Genomic DNA, 22,597 nt, shown 5'->3' with positions numbered 1-22,597 from the left:
CTGAATCGATTGTGGACTTTTGTACTCTACTGCAGAATCCCATACCTGTCCTTTGGTGGTAATGTAACAGGCCTGAAGAATTACTATAGTGTGCAACTGTGATAACTGAATGTTCATTGTATATTTGTCTCTGATAAAAAAAAAAAAAGGTAGAGTAACACAATTACAATACATGATTAAATGCAATAGTCCAGGTACTTTTTTCATTGCAAATAAACACCTACTATTTACCACCCACAACAACAAAAAGTTGTTTTGAAAACTAGTTCTTCAGGGAGAAAAAATACAGGAAGCAATTTGAGGTCTAAATATTCCCTAAACTTTGTGTAATTTTCTTCTAGTTGTGAATACAGCTTCCAGAAGTATCGTTTAGGATTTCTTCTTTCAGAGATACTATGAGGTTCCAATTTAATGCACCTTTAAAAACCAGGCCCAGTGATCCCACAGCCATGTGTATGTGACTGAGTGTGTGACTCTAAGCTATGTCACTGTTCTGGCTTCCTGGGTGGGACTCACGATGGATGATTCCAGAGAAGTGATATACTTTGGGAAGCAACCAATAAACTCTATTGTAACTACAAGAAACAAACCACATCATATGGGTTTGGCTCTTCATCTGAGTCTTAACTTATTCTCTATTTATATTCAGAGAAGAGTACAAAGAGAGAGAGTGTTCCTACCACTTGAGGCAGGCATAGTCTGTGCCTTTTCTGGAAACATCACATTCAGTCCCCCACAAACTAGGCTTTCCGCTTCAAGCTGTGGAGAATGTTACAGCTCACAAATTCATTTTTACTGTTAGTTGATTATTTGTTTTCTGGAGTAAAAGGGAGTACAGAAAGCACTTCAAGTGGACTTTTGTTGTTTTTAGTAGCTTGAATTTCCCTTTTGTTAAAGATACTTTTTTTAAAAAAAAAATCTATATTCATTTCAGTTTAAATGGCAGAATCCCAAGTTGAAGGCTATTATATCTATAACATATTCCACCTCAGGGCCCGGAGAGATAGCACAGTGGCGTTTGCCTTGCAAGCAGCCGATCCAGGACCAAAAGTGGTTGGTTCAAATCCCGGTGTCCCATATGGTCCCCTGAGCCTGCCAGGAGCTATTTCTGAGCAGACAGCCAGGAGTAACCCCTGAGCACCGCCGGGTGTGGCCCAAAAAACAAAACAAACAAAAAAAAAAATTCCACCTCAGTGCAATTTTTTTTTGTTTTTTTTGGTTTTTGGGCCACACCCGGTAACGCTCAGGGATTACTCCTGGCTATGTGCTCAGAAGTTGCTCCTGGCTTGGGGGACCATATGGGACACCGGGGGATCGAACCGCGGTCCGTCCAAGGCTAGCGCAGGCAAGGCAGGCACCTTACCTTTAGCGCCACCGCCCGGCCCCGCCTCAGTGCAATTTTATTGCCTTTGCTTGAACCCAAGGCATCGCACATACCAGGCTCTGCTGCTGAGCACATTCCCAACCCAACAGTTCAACTTAAGTGGCAGGTGATATAAGAATGACAAGAACTACTAAGACAATGGCCATTTTGGTTTTTGTTTTGTTTGAGACCAAACCCAGCAGTGCTCAGGGCTCTTGGGTTTGAACTCAGGGTTCGCTCCTGGAAGGACTGGGGGAAGCGGTGTTATTACTACGGACCAAACCGAGGTTGGCTGTGTGCAAGGCAAGCACCCTATCTGCTGTACTATCACTCCATCTCCAACATAGTGGCCTTTATTTTTTTTTTGAATAAAAATCACTTTATTAAAGGCCATGTATCATGGGGCCAGAGAGATAGCATGGAGGTAGGGCATTTGCCTTGCATGCAGAAGGATGGTGGTTCGAATCCCTGCATTCCATATGGTTCCCAGAGTCTTCCAGGAGTGATTTCTGAGCTTAGAGACAGGAGTAACCCCTGAGCGCTGCCAGGTGTGACAACAACAAACAAAAAAAAAAACATGTATCATATAGTTGATCATAATACATTTTTTTCTGAGAAAGTGGGAGCAAAATTATTTTAAAAAGGGGGTAGAGCGATAGCCAACAAGTTGGCCATTTGCCTTGCATGCAACTAATCTGGGTTCAATCCTTGGCATCCCATATGGATCCCTGAGCCTAGCAGGAGTTAGTTTCTGAATGCAGAGCCAGGAGTAACCCCTAAGCACCGCTGAGTGTGGATCAAAAAGAAAAAAGGGGGAGGGAGGGGCCGGAGCAGTGGCATAAGTGGTAAGGTGTCTGCCTTGCCTGTGCTAGCCTAGGACAGATCGTGGCTCAACACCCCCTCCCCCCCCCGGCATCCCATATGGTTCCCCAAGCCAGGATCAATTTCTGAGCGTATAGCCAGTAGTAACCCCTGTGCTAAAAACCCGGTGTGGCCCAAAAACCAAAAAATAGGAGAGGGAAAGCGTACAGCAACAAGAAAATTTGTGAAAACTAATGTATTGCAACAAGGTTATTAAATCATTGTCAGAAAGTTTGGAAAGCTCTTGTTGCTTGTTGTTCATTCTGTTACTGTTTGTTTCTGAACTTCTAAGTGGTTTCAGTCACACATTGGCATCTAAATTGGGGTGTGTGTGTGTGTGTGTGTGTGTGTGTGTGTGTGTTCCTATGAGAATGACTACTTAAAACATTGGAGTTGTGCAGCCACATTTGTGACAGTACAGAAATTCCAAGCACTACTGCCAATACTGTGGCTTTTGGGGGCGGGGGCATGGCTTCTGGAAGTATGAGAAGGCAGGGTGGAGGGAAGGTGCCCATATACTCCAAATTAAAATCCTGGTGGTGTCAGCATACCTCTAGTTTTTATTAGATTGGTGTCTGCCGAGAGTCGTAAAACAGGGCCATTGGTGAAGTGGCAGTTGCGGGTGATGGGTGCAGCAGGCCTGGCTTCTGCAGGGAGGGTCATGACCCACCCTCTCCTCCCAAGATTGGTGGCTGGTATACCCAGTGGGTATAGTCATTTTTCACAACTTGGTTATATATATATATATATATATACAACAAACCAGCCCCACCACCAGAATACTACACGTCATACAGTTCTAAGGACCAGCAGGTGAGCTGCACTCTTCTGGAAGTTAAAGATTCTCAACTGCAGATACTTTTGTCAGATCTGTAAAAATAAATGCCCATGGGCCAGAAAGCTCAAAGGGCTGGAATACCTACTTTACGTACATGGAGACCTGATTCTTTCCCCAGCACTGTATACTCCAGAGGATGCTGAGCAAGTATCCAAAGTGTGATTCAGCAACACTCCTAGCATTATTTTAAATCAAAAAGAAAAACATGCAATAATTGAAGATTCATTGAAAAGTTCCTTTTAAGCCATTAGATATCTTCATCTCTCCTTTTGACCTATGTAGCTTCTCAGAGAAAGCAAATCATTGGAAAAGCATCTGCTTGGTCTTCATTTCACCATGAGTCTCACTGCCCATCCCAGCCTCATTCATCCACCACCAAACTTTGAGTGAATTTTCCTTTTCCGTTGTGCTCAAACTTTTCACCAAACTTGAGAAATAGCTCACTGCTTTAGAGAGCCCTGGAATCTCTGGAGCTGCGATTTGCCCCAGTCAGTAAACTTGGAAACCCCTATTTCAGCACCCTCAAAGCACCAGATTTAACAAAGTCAACAACTGCTTCTAACAATGGGAAGAATCCACAATGATGCTTCCTTAATAGTCTGGGTGTTGTAGCAGTCCTTAACTGCTAGTGTTTGTATGTTTGCATTTATCAGTAGTTACAGAAATCAAAACTCAGAATTTCAGGAGCCACAGTGACCAGTGATGTTGGGTCAAAACCCAACCTGCTTACTGTCTAGTAATTTAATTTGCTTTCTCACCAGTTTAGTACAGATATCAAAGCAGTGCTAAGAGTTTAAGCATTATGAAAATAGTCTTTGTCTCACCTTTACCCGGAAACTTCTCAGTACACTCCAGACTTTGACAGATGCTAAAGTAGCCGGCAGGACGTGCAGCTATAGAAAAACAGCAGGTTGCCATCTGCCTCATTTCAGGAATGAGGTTCCAATCTTAACCAGATTTGGGCCCTTGACATAGATGTATCTCCTCAGTGTCAAGCGTTTCTAAGGTATCTGGACCAAGCGATCCCTCGTTCAGTTAGGCTGAAGCTGTACAAATGGTCACTGTTGATTCTTTCTCAAAAGAGATGTAAACCAATCTGTGAAAAATGATGGGTACACTGGCCACGCTGGGGCTGAGGCTAGAGGCAGGCCACACCAGTAATTCTCATCCACTACATAAAGTCTTCTAAAAAAAAATTACACTAACAATAGATAGGGAACTTGCCTTGCATGTGGCTGCCTCAAGTTTGATCTTTAGTACCCTAAATGGCCTTCCAGGCGCTAACCCAGCAGTAACACTGGATGTGGCCAAAAAACAATCTAAAAAAGTCACATTCTGACCTGCCATGTATTAGCATATTTTTATTAGGTATGTTTCTAGTAGAGTACACTGTTAACAGTTGAGAATCAGGTAGAGTCTGATCTCTGACATCTGAGGCTTCTTATGTAAGGTTTTGTTTTGTTTTGAGGTCACACCCAAGGATGTGTAGCAGTAATATTGGCCTGCACTCAGGATTCACTCCTGGTGGGCTTAAGGTATGGGCTGCTGAAGATTGAATTAGATCAATGCTAGGTAAATGCTCTACCTTCAGTACTATGGCTCTGGTCCCAGTTTAGTGTGTTTTCATTTCATTCCCCGCACTGCCCCATAGCTGCTTTAGTACTAAACCAGTGCATTTTACCAACCATTTCTGAAGGTTACAATGAAAATGTCCTTAGGATGTTATAAGATAGTCCTGCTTTATCAAGAAGATAAAGTATTAGAACTTCAACCTCAGCCTTCATGTCCTGCTGAACTAATACAAAAGAAAATAGCAGGCTAAATTCCAGAGCAGAGGTCAGAGTTAGCTAAAGAAAATGAACTCACTTGGTTGGGGAGAGCTCTGTGAAGGAGCATATGCTTTGCATGTGCATGTGAATAATAGGCATATGCATATTTCTAGTACCACATAGTACCAGACTACACTGGGAATGACTCCCAAGTGCTAAGTGAGGAAGATCCCCTTGTAACTAAAAATCCTAAATTAAATAAAGACTATACCCTAAAGCTATTATTTTTTTGTTTGTTTTTTTGGTTTTTTTTTGTTTGGTTGGTTGGTTTGGCTTTTGATTTGGGGGCCATACCTGGAGACATTCGGGGGATACTCCTGGCTCTGTAGGCTTATTCTGTCAAGCCTGAATTTCTGCTGAAGAATGTGAACAAGTATATTGGTGGTGGTTTGACTTGGGGTTCAACCACGTAGACTCTATTCTCACTCATTATTTGTATGTTTATGTTGAGAAATATTTACCAGGGTTTTATGGTTGGCAGTCAGTCAAGGGCAAGGATAGGGCCCTTACTTTGCAAGTGATGGAACAGGTTCAATCCTGGGCACCATATACAGACCTCTGAGTACCACCAGGAATGATTCCTGAGTACTGCTGATTATGGTTATGTCCCCAAATTCAAGAACTTTCTAAGCTGTCAGTGTATGGCCTGCTCCGTGCAATTCTAACTGAATTTCCAGCAAGTCTATTACACTTCTCAGACTTTCAAATTCTGAGAACAAATTCCTCTATCGTTTCCTCAGTCTTGCGATATTCTTTTGTGGATCAGCTATTTCACCATTTCATCCCTTAACATAAATTAATCATAGAAATTAAAGACTTTCCAAGAAAAGTCCCTGTGGAGTTTGTTTCTCAACTAAGTTTTGGGTTCTTTTCAAAAGTTTTCCTGTCTTCCTTGTTTCTTATGAATTTCATATCATTGACTTTCACCTTCCTTTTATATGTGGAGAACTTCTGCCCCAAATATGCATTTTCTGATCTAGAATGAATGACTTCTTCACACCATTCTCCTTTGAGTCAGTGTTCATATTTCTGCCTTTGCAACCACTGAAAAGCTGCAGCTACATGGAACCCCCTAAGATGACAATGTCAGTAAAACCTGTTCCTGACAATGCCTATAAGCAATGCCTGGAGAGTTTACCCAAGATTGTCTTGGCCCCCTCACTTGTTCCAGTCTTTTTACAGATGCCGTCTTCTAAAAGAGCCCTTTCCTGGCCCATCTGCTGTTCTCTGCCTGTCCTTATTCACTCTATCTTCCTTGTTGCTATTACCATAGTCTGTCTTAGGCCCACTCAAAAAGTTAAATGGAGGCTGGTATTTGTGTGTTTTGTTCTCATCTATGTCTGGCAGACTAGCTGCTCAACTGAGTGAAGGAGAAATGGAATACTCCCAATAAAGTGGTCAATCTTCCACTTTATGCTGTTGTTGTAAGGATGTCTTTGACAAACAGATCCAGCCTCTTAAATGTTAAGTGTAAATGATTCATTAAGGCACAGAGATCTCTATGTATATTATTTATAATAAACTTTGTTTGGGTGCCAAGAATTTAACTCAGGTGCTCATACAATAAAAGCATGTACTCTAACACTGAACCATTTCCCTGCCTCATGACATGACACTTCATACCTGTTGATAGTATCGACCCCACTTCTGCTTCCAGCTGCTCCTGTGCTCTGATTGTACAAAACGTCCTGCATGTACTGAGGCCTGGACCTATGACAGCTTTACTGCTAGTATGCAGCCTCAATTTTCATGTTAACTGCTTCCATGGAATGTGGTGTGTTTTGTTTGTGCCATACCTGAAAGTGATGAGGTCTGACTCTTGCCTCTGTGATCAAGAATCATTCCTGGCAAGTTCAGGGGACCATAAGATAGAACTAGTCAAGTGTTCAAAAGTTCTATCACTATGCTATTATATATTACATCTCACTATCATTTCAAGCCAAATGTTTTGTGGAACCTTAAATGTTGCGCATGAGAATTCAGGCTCCTTTAACATTTGTTTATTCCTCAAAGAAAAGTGGTTCCTCCTTAGTGGGAGAAGCCCTGCCTGCTGATACAAGGCAGAAATTGGGGAACTGCACAAAGAAATCAGTTTCCTATCCTCATGCACATGGAGCAGGGTAGCTTCAGTGGTTATAACAGTCCCTCCAAACACCATTCAGGTCTCAAATCTCAAAAAAAAAAAAAAAAAATTTTCTCAGGGGTGGGGAAGGGCACACCTGACTATGCTCAAGAGTTTATACCTGGTTCTGCACTCAAAAATTATTCTTTGGGGGGGGGGGGCTGGAGCGGTGGCACTAGAAGTAAGGCATCTACCTTGCAAGTGCTAGCCTAGGACAGACCTCGGTTCGATCCTCTGGCGTCCCATATGGTCCCCCAAGCCAGGAGTGATTTCTGAGCGCATAGCCAGGAGTAACCCATGAGTGTCAACGGGTGTGCCCCCCAAAACAAAAACAAAAAAAAAGACAAAATTACTTTTGGATGTTCTTGGGGACCATAGGGGATGTCAGGAATCAAACTCACATCAGCTGCATGCACTCTATCTTCTATGCTATCTCTCAGGCCCTTTAAAATGTTTTAGACATCTTTATTGAGATATAATTAGGGTAAATGTCTTTGGCTGAAAAGTTACACTTCAGTGAATTTGAGCATAATTATAGTTGTACAGCTTTCATCAGAATCTAACTTTTTTGCTGAGAGTGTGAATTGGGTTGCACTTTGAGGTTCTTTTGGGCTACTCCTAGCCCTGTGCTCAGGAGAGACCCCTAGGGCTCTGGGGGACCATGTGGTATTGGGGATCAAATCTGGGTCAGGCAAGTGTCTTAATACCTAAACTAACTTTTAGAAAATTTTCATCACTCCAAAGAAACCTCAAGCCATTAGCATTTGCTTCCCATTCTCCTTCCACTCTTAACTCCTGGCAACCATCCTTTGTGTCTTTAGGTCTGTCCATTCTAGGTATTTTTTGTTGTTTTGTTCTGGAGCCATACCTTGTAATGCTCGGGTTACTACTCTTGAAACAGCACTCAGGGATCACTCCTGGTAGTCTCAAGGGACCATAGATACCAGGGATCAAACCTGAGTTTGCCACATGCAGGGCAAGCACCTTACCCACTATGTTGTCTCTTTGGCCCTATTCTGAAGAGTTTGGATGATAAATTCCAAAGAAATTAGCAGTCTGTGCCCATTTAACCTAAAAAAAAACACTGAAATTAATCCATTAATTACACAGCAGATATGAGAACTTCTTTACTGCTGAGTTTACTCTGCTGTAAAGACAGGCCATATTTTATACAGCTGTGCATTACTTGATGGGCATCGAGATTGTTTCCAATTGTGAATGAATCTACTATAAACATTAGCTTCTGTGGATAGGCAACTTAATGTTTCTGAAGTGCAGAACTGCTGGATCTAATGTTTGATTTTCAGGAACTACTGAATTGAGAAATAGCACCAGTCAATCCCTGGTCTTTGTGCCACCTTTATAGCCACCCATTATAGTCTCTCCTATGGGTCAGAGTAATAGTACACCAAGTAGGGTGCTTGTTTTGCATGCAACGTAACAGGATTGGATCTTTGGCACTCTGTATGGTCCCTCAAGTACCATTGAGAGTACCATCAGGAGTGATCCCTGTGTGCAAAGCCAAGAGTTAGCCCTGAACACCGCTGGGTGTGGCCCTAAAACAAAATATGTCTGAGGACAAGAGTGGTCAACAGGCTGAACACAATCTTTGTCTACAGGAGGTTCTGGTTCAGCCCTAAAACTTGCAGAAACCAGGAATAAGAAAGCACCTCATAGAGTCATCAAAAAGAAGTCTATATTGTGTTCATACAAGACAAATAGGATCATTTGTCAGTGGGTCTTCAGACTCCAACACCAGTCATCTGCTCAGACGCTTAAAGGCCTCAAAACACAGAACTAGAGTCAGATAATGGGCATTATTGAGCACCTAAAATTGGAGTGGAGAGACAATACAGTGGGAAGGCATTTGCTTGCATGCAGATGACCCTGGTTTAAATTCTCAGCCCATATGGCTCCTTGAGCACTGCCAAAATGATCCCTGAGCATAGTTGAGCATGGCCTCAAACCAGAAAAATTAGGTGTGGGGGGGGGGATGACTTCTTCCCAACAGTTATTACCAGAACTGATTTATCCCAGTGTCCTGAAGGTGTTGGTGATGTGCTCACATGGATGTAGGCATACAGATATATGTGCACACACACACACACAGAGATCTACCACTCTTTTGCAAACATTCATCGAATGGTTATTTCTTCACCCAGGAGTAAATAGCCCAATAGCCAAAAGCAATTTGTTACCATTTTATTTCCCATATCTCCGTTTCAGTAAAAGATTCAGAGAGCTGATTGACACAGATCAGAAGCTACCTCTAGCTTCTGTATATACAGAATATATACAGTTTCTACTTACCCTTTCATGGAACAAGGTGAAACCATTTTTGTTCAAACCAAAGTACAAAAGAAAAGATAATTGATGTGTGTGGGGTGGGTGGAAGGCAAATGAGTGGTCTTATTTCTTATTCTCGTGCAGTGAAAGCATATGCACCGCAAGGGGGAGAGCACAAGAACACACTTGCACCCCACATGTTCAAATGTCATCTAAGTGCCTTTAGAACATCTTCAAGAACAGCAAATCTAGAACTATTTTAGCTATTACTGTGAAAGAAGTTTCGAGTCTTTCATTTCTCTGCCCTCCTGCTCCTAGACAGGAACTGAGGTTCTCTTTACAGTGCAAATATAAAAAAAATGATCAAAGTTATGCTGTTACGCAATCTTCTGCTAAAATATATTTTATTTTAATATATGTGCTATAAAAGTACGCTATAAAGGTCCATCTTTAGTTCTGTTAAAATGAAGAATTTAGTTTTTTACATATAGAATAATGTACATCCGACTTTATTAAAAATTTATTTGATTAAGACTATTGCTGTGATCCCCCCCCCAAATTATTTCTAGCTTCAAATTTTGTTACAATGGTGACTGTATAATACATGGAATGCAGGAATGCTCTTTTGAATTTTGTATTGCAATGCCACATCAGTTACTTTAAAGAAAAGCATGAAGGGAGCCATTACTACCAAGGAGTTCTTGTAAAAGTTGCTTCAGTTTTCAGAGTTAAGTGCTTATCACAAAGTTTTCAAACTTTGGTATGGTGTTTTATTGCCACTTACTGACATGAGAAATGCTGAAGAATAACCACAGTCTAATTTTTCAAAGTGACTATTTCCTCCTATAAAACTACAGCTAATGCCTTGTCTATAGTTTTGTAGATTTTTCTAAAATAATGCTGACAGGACACATTCAGTGGCAATGAAGAGGCTAAAATGTCTGCTATGTCAAAATAATAGATTCTTGATACTGAGCTTAACTCTCTCTACCAAAGTATATGTGATGAGCTGCCAATGAAGCCAATCAGTTCCAGATCATAGCTATTTACCCTAGACAGAATTAGCGTTTCTTATTGCCGGTACTGTAGAAGAATGAAAATATAAAATAACTGAAATCTGTTCCCAATTGACACAAAAACATTTACTTTTCATTAGCAAGACATTTTTTTTAAAATATATCTACTTCTCCTCTCTGAACAGTTAGCCAAGAAACCCAGGCGATTTTCATAGGTAATGCTGACTCTTCACTATAAAAAAAACAAAAACAAAAAACAAACCACTGGCTGTGGAGCACGCATGGCTTAGTAGCTTATTCACATTTACTGATAAACATCCTTTTACTAGCCTCTGGTTAAGAGTCCAGTCCACCAAAAGAAAGGTTTGGCATTTGTGTGCTTTTGTTCTTGGAGGGAATCACTTCTGCTTGATTTTCATTTTTGGAAGAATAAAACAAATCAGCTGATGGCCTTTGTGACATGATATGAAAGTTATGAAACAAAGATTAGCTGCTACTATGGAGTGAGTTCGTGCTCCAGTCTCCACACAGCTCTTTCAGACGGTTGATGTGGGAAGTCCAAACCTGCTAGGATGGGTACCCGGTGTCTATCAACTTTCTTTCATCTAAAAACTGATCACACTCTCTTGGCCAAATTCCTCTTTCTGCTGTGGCCAACTCCAACTCTGTCCATCTGGTGTGCTGGTGGCTCCAGAACTCAGAAAAACCAACTCATGGGGAAATGTAAAAAGCAGAAACTTGGCCAATAAGTGACTTGAGCCCCACGTCTCTGCCTAAGGCTGTTTCCTGAGCTACATGTGTTGAGATCACTGGTTCATACATTGCGTTGTTCATAGTAAAACTCTCTTCTGCTTCTCCTGAAAACTGTTTTTGCAAAGTCCTGTTTTTCCAAATAATTTAAGTAGTTTATCTGTTTTTTTTTTTTTGCCCCTCTCATTTTGAGCCTACCTGAAAGTGGAATATTTTCTCCTGGCAAATGATTACTTAAAAAAAGAAAAAAGTAGACAAATCTTTCCTTTTTAAAATCCAACAGCCCTCCAGAAAATACTTTAGACAAAAGAAAAAAGAAAAAAGAAAAGAAAGAGGAAGAACAGGAGAACTAACTTCCTATTGTGCCTTACATAAAATATTTTGCTAACATTAAAAGCAGCTCCAAGTGCAAAAGTAAATATTTGTGCAAAGGACACACTGCCAGGTGCAATCTTAAGACATTCTCATTTCACTCATTTGCTACTGCTTGACTCTTAACACACGTCTTTTAAGTTATGAAACCTAGCATGTAAGGGGAAGGAAGTCAACATCAGAAAATACACTTTAGAAAAAGTACAGGATATTTTACTGACAATTTGCTGCTTATTTCATAACTTAGATCAAGTGTTTGTTAAATATTCACAGTAATTTCAGAGTAAAACATTCATGTCTATAAAAGTTCAATCTATTGCATTTTCAACCATTTTTATGTACAATTTGTATAACTTCAGTGCTTTTCTGTGGAATTCATCAGTCCTTCCCATCTCTGGATCCAGTCAGTTATACCTTCAAGGTGTGCTGCAGGACTCCTTTCTCAATGAGATGAGTCTTCAGGGTTCTGTATATATTTAACTGCTGCTCTGGTTGAAGCACCAACAGCTGTTGTAGCAATTTGCTGGGATTCGGACCTCTGATAATAAAGCAGAAAAGACAAAGCCTGTACTACTTTAAGAGTAATGGGAGGAATTCATTCATAATTTAAATAAACATACATTCAGCAACAAGTAGCAATCTTAACAGGTTCGAAGCTCTATTAATGAAAGCTCATTTTATTTTTATAGTACCATTTAAGCATGCTTGTTTATATGTGTATGTTATACAGTCATATTATTTTACAGCAGTGAATTTAGTATAAATGTCTTAAAATGACTAGACCTGATAACAATTTCAGCTTATTTGATTTTTCCTAAATACATTTTTGAGAAAATGTATTTTCTAAAAAAATTTCAGAGGCTCCAAAAACATTAAAATTAATATTTTTCAGCTTTTGATGCCTATTCTTAAATATCTTTTCTCTGACTCAGAAAATGCTTTTTGTTGTTAATTTCCAAGTGTTTTCCCCATCTCTGCGATTCATCTTCATTTTCAAAACATGGTCTGAGAGAATAGTTGTCTTAAAATTCCTATCTTCTTTATTTTATGGAGATAGGTATTGTGATCCAACAAGTAATTCTCCTGTGTATACTGGAGAAAAATGTATAACTCAGAATAATAATTATAAATATTTGTATTTAATGTAATTGCCTATATATTTATTCTGGAAGAAGTATTTTAATATCAGGGTCTTTTGAGTTACTTTCTCTTGGGGAGATTATTATTATTATTATTATTATTATTATTATTATTATTATTATTATTATTATTATTATTATTATTTAGGTTTTTTGGTTTTTGGGGCCACACCCGGCAGAGCTCAGGGGTTACTCCTGGCTGTCTGCTCAGAAATAGCTCCTGGCAGGCATGGGGGACCATATGGGATACCGGGATTCGAACCAACCACCTTAGGTCCTGGATCGGCTGCTTGCAAGGCAAACACCACTGTGCTATCTCTCAGGGGCCTGGGAGATTATTTTTTTAATCTCTTTTTTTTTTGTTTGTTTGTTTGGGGGGCCACACCCATTTGATGCTCAGGGGTTACTCCTGGCTAAGCGCCCAGAAATTGCCCCTGGCTTGGGAGGACCACATGGGAAGACAGGGGGATCGAACTGCGGTCCTTACTTGACTAGCACTTGCAAGGCAGACACCTTACCTCTAGTGCCACCTCATCGGTCCAGTATTTTTTAATCTCTTGAATTGTATAAAAGTGGTACTGGATCTTAGTTTACTCGTTAAGTTTAAAACACATTATTGTAGAAAGATAAGGCAAAGCTATCTTACGCCTTCAAATAATATAGAAATGGAAAATATACAAGTAAATTCTGTTGAAAAAAAAACTAAAAAAATTTTTATGATTTATTTTTAGTATACTAAAATTTTTATAAAAATGTGTGTAAATATACTGATTTTATAATTATATTTATAATTAATATTGCATTAAATATAAATACTAAACATATATTTATATTGAGTTACACATTTTAATATAGATGTATAAAAAATATAAATATATGTATTTATATTCTGAGTACATCGTATTCATATATATATATATATATATATATATATAAAATTGGGGGGGCCACATTCAGTGGCACTCAGGGGTTACTCCTCAGTTCAGAAATCGCTCCTGACAGGCTAGGGGATGCCAGAATCGAACCAGGTCTATCCTGGGACAGCTGACTGCAAGGCTAACGTCCTACCGATGTGCTATCACTCCGGCCCCAAACATTTTTTGTTTGGTTTTTGTTTGTTTGGGGGCCACACCCGATGGTGCTCAGGGGTTATTCCTGGATCTGCACTCAGAAATCGCTCCTGACAGGCTCAGTTGACCATATGGGTTTACAGGAATCAAACCTGGGTCCGCCCCAGGCCAGAGGCCAGCAGCGTGCACTCCGGACCCAAAATATGATATAGTTTTAGAATATATATTTTGATTACACACACACTGGAGGAGAAGATATATATTCTGAGTACACATTCTTCTCTAGTGGTCATGGAGAAGAATACAGACATTCTGGATCACAAAACTATCTCCATAAAATCAAGAAGATATGGCTTCCATTCCTTTCTTTAAGGCCGGTATTTCCTTATTGAGTTTTTGCCTACTTGATCTATCCAAGAGTGGTTAGGAGTTAAAGCCTCTTACAACTATTGTGTTGATGTTAACATCTTCCAAAATGTCTATTAGCAGTTGTTTTAAATATTGTGATAGTCTATCATTAGGTGGAAGCTCACCTTAATGCCCAATATTAGTTTCAAGGAAAGTAAAACCCCAGAACTATTCTGTGCTGAGAGGTATATAGTAGAGATACACACACACACACACACACACACACACACACCCCACACCACACCACACCACACCACACCAGCAGAATAATACAGGAAGTTTCCTGGTTGCAGATTTGAGTTCTACAAAGATTCTAAGATTCTTTAATTTGAGTTAGAGGCGAGGAGAGATAACAAATCCTGAAATTGGAAAAGATACAGAAACAATTCTGTAAGAAAAGCAGCAAAATTCCTGGTGCATCAGAGTAAATAAGAAATAAGAGTATAACTACCAGAGACAGTCTAGTCCAAGCTGAAAACTCTGGGGTATTCTCAGAAGAGATGGAGTAGATTCCCCTTTCTGACTGAAGGAACAGTAGCCCAATGCCACACTTAGATACTCTCTGTCAGAAATGTCCCACCTCTGAGACTTAACCTTATTAAACTGCCAAGCTACCAAATTTGTTTCAGAAGTATAGATCTTTTTTTTTTTTTTTTTTTTTTTTTAATTTTTTTTTATTTAAACACCTTGATTACATACATGATTGTGTTTGGGTTTCAGTCATAAAAGGAACACCACCCATCACCAGTGCAACATTCCCATCACCCAAGTCCCAAATCACCCTCCTCCCCACCCAACCCCCGCCTGTACCCTAAACAGGCTCTACATTTCCCTCATACATTCTCAATATTAGGACAGTTCAAAATGTAGTTATTTCTCTAACTAAACTCATCACTCTTTGTGGTGAGCTTCCTGAGGTGAGCTGGAACTTCCAGCTCTTTTCTCTTTTGTGTCTGAAAATTATTATTACAAGGGTGTCTTTCATTTTTCTTAAAACCCATAGATGAGTGAGACCATTCTGCGTTTTTCTCTCTCTCTCTGACTTATTTCACTCAGCATAATAGATTCCATGTACATCCATGTATAGGAAAATTTCATGACTTCATCTCTCCTGACAGCTGCATAATATTCCATTGTGTATATGTACCACAGTTTCTTTAACCATTCATCTGTTGAAGGGCATCTTGGTTGTTTCCAGAGTCTTGCTATGGTAAATAGAGCTGCAATGAATATAGGTGTAAGGAAGGGGTTTTTGTATTGTATTTTTGTGTTCCTAGGGTATATTCCTAGGAGTGGTATAGCTGGATCGTATGGAAGCTCAATTTCCAGTTTTTGGAGGAATCTCCATATCGCTTTCCATAAAGGTTGAACTAGACAGCATTCCCACCAGCAGTGGATAAGAGTTCCTTTCTCTCCACATCCCCGCCAACACTGTTTATTCTCATTCTTTGTGATGTGTGCCATTCTCTGGGGTGTGAGGTGGTATCTCATCGTTGTTTTGATTTGCATCTCCCTGATGATTAGTGATGTGGAACATTTTTTCATGTGTCTTTTGGCCATGCGTATTTCTTCTTTGTCAAAGTGTCTGTTCATTTCTTCTCCCCATTTTTTGATGGGGTTAGATGTTTTTTTCTTGTAAAGTTCTGTCAGTGCCTTGTATATTTTGGAGATTAGCCCCTTATCTGATGGGTATTGGGTGAATAGTTTCTCCCACTCAGTGGGTGGCTCTTGTATCCTGGGCACTATTTCCTTTGAGGTGCAGAAGCTTCTCAGCTTAATATATTCCCATCTGTTAATCTCTGCTTTCACTTGCTTGGAGAGTGCAGTTTCCTCCTTGAAGATGCCTCTAATGTCCTGTAGTGTTTTGCCTATGTGCTGTTCTATATATCTTATGGTTTTGGGGCTGATATCGAGGTCTTTAATCCATTTGGATTTTACCTTTGTACATGATGTTAGCTGGGGGTCTAAGTTTAATTTTTTGCAAGTGGCTATCCAATTGTGCCAACACCACTTGTTGAAGAGGCTTTCCCTGCTCCATTTAGGATTTCCTGCTCCTTTATCAAAAATTAGATGGTTGTATCTCTGGGGAACATTTTCTGAGTATTCAAGCCTATTCCACTGATCTGAGGACCTATCCTTATTCCAATACCATGCTGTTTTGATAACTGTTGCTTTGTAGTACAGTTTAAAGTTGGGAAAAGTAATTCCTCCCATATTCTTTTTCCCAATGATTGCTTTAGCTATTCGAGGGTGTTTATTGTTCCAAATGAATTTCAAAAGTGTCTGATCCACTTCTTTGAAGAATGTCATGGGTATCTTTAGAGGGATGGCATTAAATCTGTATAATGCCTTGGGGAGTATTGACATTTTGATGATGTTAATCCTGCCAATCCATGAGCAGGGTATGTGTTTCCATTTCCGTGTGTCCTCTCTTATTTCTTGGAGCAGAGTTTTATAGTTTTCTTTGTATAGGTCCTTCACATATTTAGTCAAGTTGATTCCAAGATATTTGAGTTTGTGTGGTACTATTGTGAATGGGGTTGTTTTCTTAATGTCCATTTCTTCTTTATTACTGTTGGTGTATAGAAAGGCCATTGATTTTTGTGTGTTAATTTTGTAGCCTTCCACCTTGCTATATGAGTCTATTGTTTCTAGAAGCTTTTTGATAGAGTCTTTAGGGTTTTCTAAGTAGAGTATCATGTCATCTGCAAACAGTGAGAGCTTGACTTCTTCCTTTCCTATCTGGATTCCCTTGATATCCTTTTCTTGCCTAATCGCTATAGCAAGTACTTCCAGTGCTATGTTGAATAGGAGTGGTGAGAGAGGACAGCCTTGTCTTGTGCCAGAATTTAGAGGGAAGGCTTTCAGTTTTTCTCCATTGAGGATAATATTTGCCACTGGCTTGTGGTAGATGGCCTTCACTATATTGAGAAAGGTTCCCTCCATTCCCATCTTGCTGAGAGTTTTGATCAAGAATGGGTGTTGGACCTTATCAAATGCTTTCTCTGCATCTATTGATATGATCATGTGGTTTTTATTTTTCTTGTTATTGATGTTGTGTATTATGTTGATAGATTTACGGATGTTAAACCAGCCTTGCATTCCTGGGATGAAACCTACTTGATCGTAGTGGATGATCTTCTTAACGAGGCATTGAATCCTATTTGCCAGGATTTTGTTGAGGATCTTTGCATCTGCATTCATCAGTGATATTGGTCTGTAATTTTCTTTTTTGGTAGCGTCTCTGTCTGGTTTAGGTATCAAGGTGATGTTGGCTTCATAAAAGCTATTTGGAAGTGTTTCTGTTTGTTCAATTTCATGAAAGAGTCTTGCCAAGATTGGCAGTAGTTCCTCTTGGAAAGTTTGATAGAATTCATTAGTGAATCCATCTGGACCTGGGCTTTTATTTTTCGGCAGACATTTGATTACTGTTTTAATTTCATCAATGGTGATGGGGGTGTTTAGATATGCTACATCCTCTTCCTTCAACCGTGGAAGATTATAAGAGTCCAAGAATTTATCCATTTCTTCCAGGTTCTCATTTTTAGTGGCGTAGAGTTTTTCAAAGTAGTTTCTGATTACCCTTTGAATCTCTGTCATATCAGTAGTGATCTCTCCTTTTTCATTCCTGATACGAGTTATCAAGTTTCTCTCTCTCTCTTTCTTTGTTAGGTTTGCCAGTGGTCTATCAATCTTGTTTATTTTTTCAAAGAACCAACTTCTGCTTTCGTTGATCTTTCGGATTGTTTTTTGAGTTTCCACTTCGTTGATTTCTGCTCTCAGCTTTGTTATTTCCTTCTGTCTTCCTGTTCTTGGGTCCTTTTGTTGAGCATTTTCTAGTTCTATTAGCTGTGTCATTAAGCTACTCAGGTAAGCTCCTTCTTCCTTCCTGATGTGTGCTTGCAAAGCTATAAATTTTCCTCTCAGTACTGCTTTTGCTGTGTCCCATAAGTTCTGAGAGTTTGTGTCTTTATTGTCATTTGTTTCCAGGAACCTTTTTATTTCCTCCTTGATTTCATCTCGGACCCACTGGTTATTGAGCATGAGGCTGTTTAACTTCCAGGTGTTAAAGTGTTTCTTCTGAGTCCCTTTGGAGTTCACAAATAATTTCAGAGCCTTGTGGTCAGCGAAGGTAGTCTGCAAAATTTCTATCCTCTTGATCTTATGGAGGTATGTTTTATGTGCCAGCATGTAGTCTATCCTGGAGAATGTCCCATGTACATTGGAGAAGAATGTGTATCCAGGTTTCTGGGGATGGAGTGTCCTATATATATCCACTAGGCCTCTTTCTTCCATTTCTCTCCTCAGGTCTAGTATATTCTTGTTGGGTTTCAGTCTGGTTGACCTGTCCAGTGTTGACAAAGCCGTGTTTAGGTCCCCCACAATTATTGTGTTGTTGTTGATATTATTTTTCAGATTTGTCAGCAGTTGTATTAAATATTTTGCTGGCCCCTCATTCGGTGCATATATGTTTAGGAGAGTGAATTCTTCCTGCTCTACGTACCCCTTGATTAATATAAAATGTCCGTCTTTGTCCCTTACAACCTTCCTGAGTATAAAGTTTGCATTATCTGATATTAGTATGGCCACTCCAGCTTTTTTATGGGTGTTGTTTGCTTGGATAACTTTTCTCCAGCCTTTTATTTTGAGTCTATGTTTGTTCTGACTATTCAGGTGCGTTTCTTGTAGGCAGCAGAAGGTTGGATTGAGTTTTTTGATCCATTTAGCCACTCTGTGTCTCTTAACTGGTGCATTTAGTCCATTGACGTTGAGAGAAAGAATTGTCCTGGGATTTAACGCCATCTTTATTTCAAAATTTGGTGTGTCTTTTGGGTAGTCTTGTCTTAGATTAGGTCTTTCAGTTTTTCTCTTAAGACTGGTTTTGTGTCTGTGAAGTTTCTGAGCTGTTTTTTGTCTGTGAAACCATGTATTCTTCCATCAAACCGGAAAGTGAGTTTTGCTGGGTATAGTATTCTGGGTGAAGCATTCATTTCATTCAGTCTTGTCACAATATCCCACCACTGCTTTCTGGCATTGAGCGTTTCTGGTGACAGGTCTGCTGTAAATCTCAGGGAAGCTTGCTTGAACATGATTTCCCCTTTTGATCTTGCTGTTTTCAGAATTCTGTCTCTATCTGTGGGATTTGTCATTGTGACTAGGATGTGTCTTGGGGTGGTTTTTCTGGGGTCTCTTTTGGTTGGTACTCTTCGGGCATGCAGGATTTGATCACATATATTCTTTAGCTCTGGAAGTTTCTCTTTAATGATGTTCTTGACCATTGATTCTTCCTGGAAATTTTCTTCCTGGGTCTCTGGGACTCCAATGATTCTTAAGTTGTTTCTGTTGATCTTATCATAGACTTCTATTTTCGTCTGTTCCCATTCTTTGACTAATTTTTCCATTGTCTGCTCATTTGCTTTAAGTTTTTTGTCCAATCTCTCCTGCTGTATGGAATTGTTATGTATCTCATCTTCCACAGCACCAAGTCTATTCTCAGCTTCTGATACCCTGTCCCAGAGCTTATCCATTTTGTCATTCACTTCGTTTACTGAGTTTTTCAGGCCTGTTAGTTGACATGTTATTTCAGTTTGGAGTTTTGTCATTTCTGCCTTCATATTTTCTTGGTTCTTATTAGTGTTCTGTTCAACTCGATCCATGGTTTCTTGGAGTCTGTTGAGCACCTTCCATATTGCTAGTCTAAAGTCCTTATCTGAGAGGTTGATTAGTTGTTCAGTCATTATCTGGTCCTCAGAATTGTCATCTTCATTCTCTATGTCTGATGCTGGCCTGCGCTGTTTCCCCATTGTCACATTTGTATTGTGGGTTTTTCTACGTGTTGTAGTGGTATTCATTGTCTATATGATGTAGGCAGCACACTCCTCTGGCTCCTCCCTTTCTGGATGGGCTGACTTGCCTCTAAGGGAGGGGAGTCCTCCGTGGATGAAGCCTCACACTGGGTCAAATCTTAGGCCCGAGCATGTAACAGAGAAGACAGTCCAGAGAGAAATGTTTGCTTCTGTGATATAGCGCCGTTCTTAGTGTGATTTTTCCTTCTTGTTGCAATGGAGTTCTTTCCTTAGAAAGAGTGCACGGCCGCGTAGCGAAGCGGAGCGGCCGTGCTCCTCTGAGCCTCTTTTTGCCCCACTCGCAAGAGTTTCACGCAAGAGGACAGTAGACAGACATAGACAGGTCACACTCACAGTCTTTCACAGCTGAGCCCCACTGGGCCGGTGTACTTTCGCGGATTTTCCCCGCCTGGTGTCACACACAGGGAGCCAGCTTTTGCCAGAAGTATAGATCTTGAATTGCATGGCAGCAAATGGTTGTATGGCACCTCAAAATTGTGTAGTAGGGGCCGGCGAGGTGGCGCTAGAGGTAAGGTGTCTGCCTTGCAAGCGCTAGCCAAGGAAAGGACCACGGTTCGATCCCCCGGCGTCCCATATGGTCCCCCCAAGCCAGGGGCAATTTCTGAGCGTATAGCCAGGAGTGACCCCTGAGCATCTAACGGGTGTGGCCCGAAAAACCAAAAAAAAAAAAAAAAAAAAATTGTGTAGTAGTGTCAGCCAAGTAGCCAAGAAGCATCACAGTGTATCTAATAGAAAAGTTAAGCAGAAGACAACAAAGCTCAGTGAATCTAAACAGAAGGTTCAATTAGCACCAACCACAGCTCAGTCAATCCAGAGACTACCAACTTTAGTAACACCATTGAGGGATACGATTATTTCAAATTGACACTTAGTGATCTAAGTTTTTGGAATTCCATTTGCCTTTGTATCATAACAAATAATAAGAAGTAAATTTGTGCCTATAAAGAAGAAGGCAAAGGTAGTGGGTGAAAAACCAGGGCACTAGTGAAGGAAAAGGTCACAATGAATTAGTTATTGAACATTTAATGTCTGAAATAACTATATTATGAAGAACTTGTTAAATTTCCGTGTTCTATTTTTTTTTGTTTTGTTTTGGTTTTTGGGCCACACCGGTAATGCTCAGGGGTTAATTCTGGCTATGCTCTCAGAAATGGCTCCTGGCTTGGGGGACCATATGGGATGCTGGGGGATCAAACTGCAGTCCTTCCTATGTTAGCACGTGCAAGGCAGATGCCCTGCCACTTGTGCCACCGCTCCAGAAATTTCCATGTTTTAATAAAAATTTGTAATTGCAAAAAATAGAATATAAAATATAAAAATAACTTCAAAGAAATTTCAGACAATGGAAAATATTTTGCTAAAGCAATAATAATCCTGGGGATATGAACAGTTAGAATATAGTTCAGAGTCTCTACTGATGTCCCACTCGTAAACAAAAGGCTCCTTTTGTTCTAAGATAGTCTGAGGCAAAATTCCACAAGAAAACTCAGTGAAAATAGATCTACTTATAGAGCCTGAGCAACTCCCCACCACACTACAATCACCAGGTATAGCCTAAAGATGACGTAGAGTATGGATCTAAACCAGCTGGAGGAAGAGATGGCAGGGAGAGCTTTGTCCTCTTCTGTCATGATGGGGTAGAGATGAGCCAAGAAAGCATGAAAGAGAGAGAGCGACCATACTCCAACCTCCTCCAACACCATACCTCAATGGCCAGTGTGAGGCCTCTTCTCAAGTCTCTTCTTCTCTGAACTCCTGCAATGCCTATGCACTGACACTCCTTGAACATCTTCAGGAGTACACCCCAAGTCTGGAGCATGCCCAAACAGGAATCCTACCATCATAAGTTCTCTACCCATGTCTTTTTCTCTTCTCATTCTGGAACACTGGTAATGAATGCGTCCACCCGGCATTGCTCAGGGGTTACTCCTGGCTGTCTGCTCAGAAATAGCTCCTGGCAGGTACGGGGGGGGGGGGGGGGGGCCAAATGGGACACCGGGATTCGAACCAACCACCTTTGGTCCTAGATTGGCTGCTTGCAAGGCAAACGCCGCTGTGCTATCTCTCCGGGCCCACTATCTTCATTCTTTTTCAAATTCTTTTTTTCTTTTCCTATTCTATTTGAGAGAAATCCAAAGCTCTTTCTTTGTGCTAAGTTTCTGCTGTATGGCTTTACATAAAGGCCATTCAATTTTACTTCTCCCCAATTCCCACCTTAGCAATTTAAGTTCCCACCAACAGACATTTACATGATGTACACACATACATATATACACACTCAAATTGTCATCATGAGCCCATCTGGTCTTTGTTTGAAAAAATGATCAGTGTAGATTAGGTGTCCCATGGGCTACCTTCATATACACAGCTTAACTTATTAGCTGAATATGAGGGCATAAGCCTCTCACTGTCAAAAAGTAGTTTGTCTTGCATTTTATCAAAAAATTCAGCATCGGGCCCGGAGAGATAGCACAGCGGTGTTTGCCTTGAAAGCAGCCAATCCAGGACCAAAGGTGGTTGGTTCGAATCCCGGTGTCCCATATGGTCCCCCCGTGCCTGCCAGGAGCTATTTCTGAGCAGACAGCCAGGAGTAACCCCTGAGCAATGCCGGGTGTGGCCCAAAAACTAAAAAAAATTCAGCACCTTCATGATGTCAAATTAGAAAAGGAAGGTGAC

At 40.4% G+C, this 22,597-nt stretch overlaps 1 protein-coding gene across 1 annotated transcript in view; it reads right to left on the bottom strand.

Annotated features, from left to right (window-relative positions):
- Positions 1-10,767: 10,767 nt before the first annotated feature.
- Positions 10,768-22,597, bottom strand: part of CDS1 (CDP-diacylglycerol synthase 1) — a 79,867-nt gene continuing 68,037 nt past the window's right edge. The window contains exon 13 of the mRNA XM_049789882.1: positions 10,768-11,975. Coding sequence (XP_049645839.1) covers positions 11,846-11,975 — 130 coding nt within the window. The 3' untranslated portion in view covers positions 10,768-11,845. The remainder of the gene's footprint in view (positions 11,976-22,597) is intronic.

The sequence above is a fragment of the Suncus etruscus genome, chromosome 16 (assembly GCF_024139225.1).
Source record: "Suncus etruscus isolate mSunEtr1 chromosome 16, mSunEtr1.pri.cur, whole genome shotgun sequence".
In the NCBI taxonomy this organism is placed as follows: Eukaryota; Metazoa; Chordata; class Mammalia; order Eulipotyphla; family Soricidae; genus Suncus; species Suncus etruscus.
Note: the sequence above shows the minus strand (reverse complement) of the source record. Positions and strands in the feature narration are given on the sequence as shown.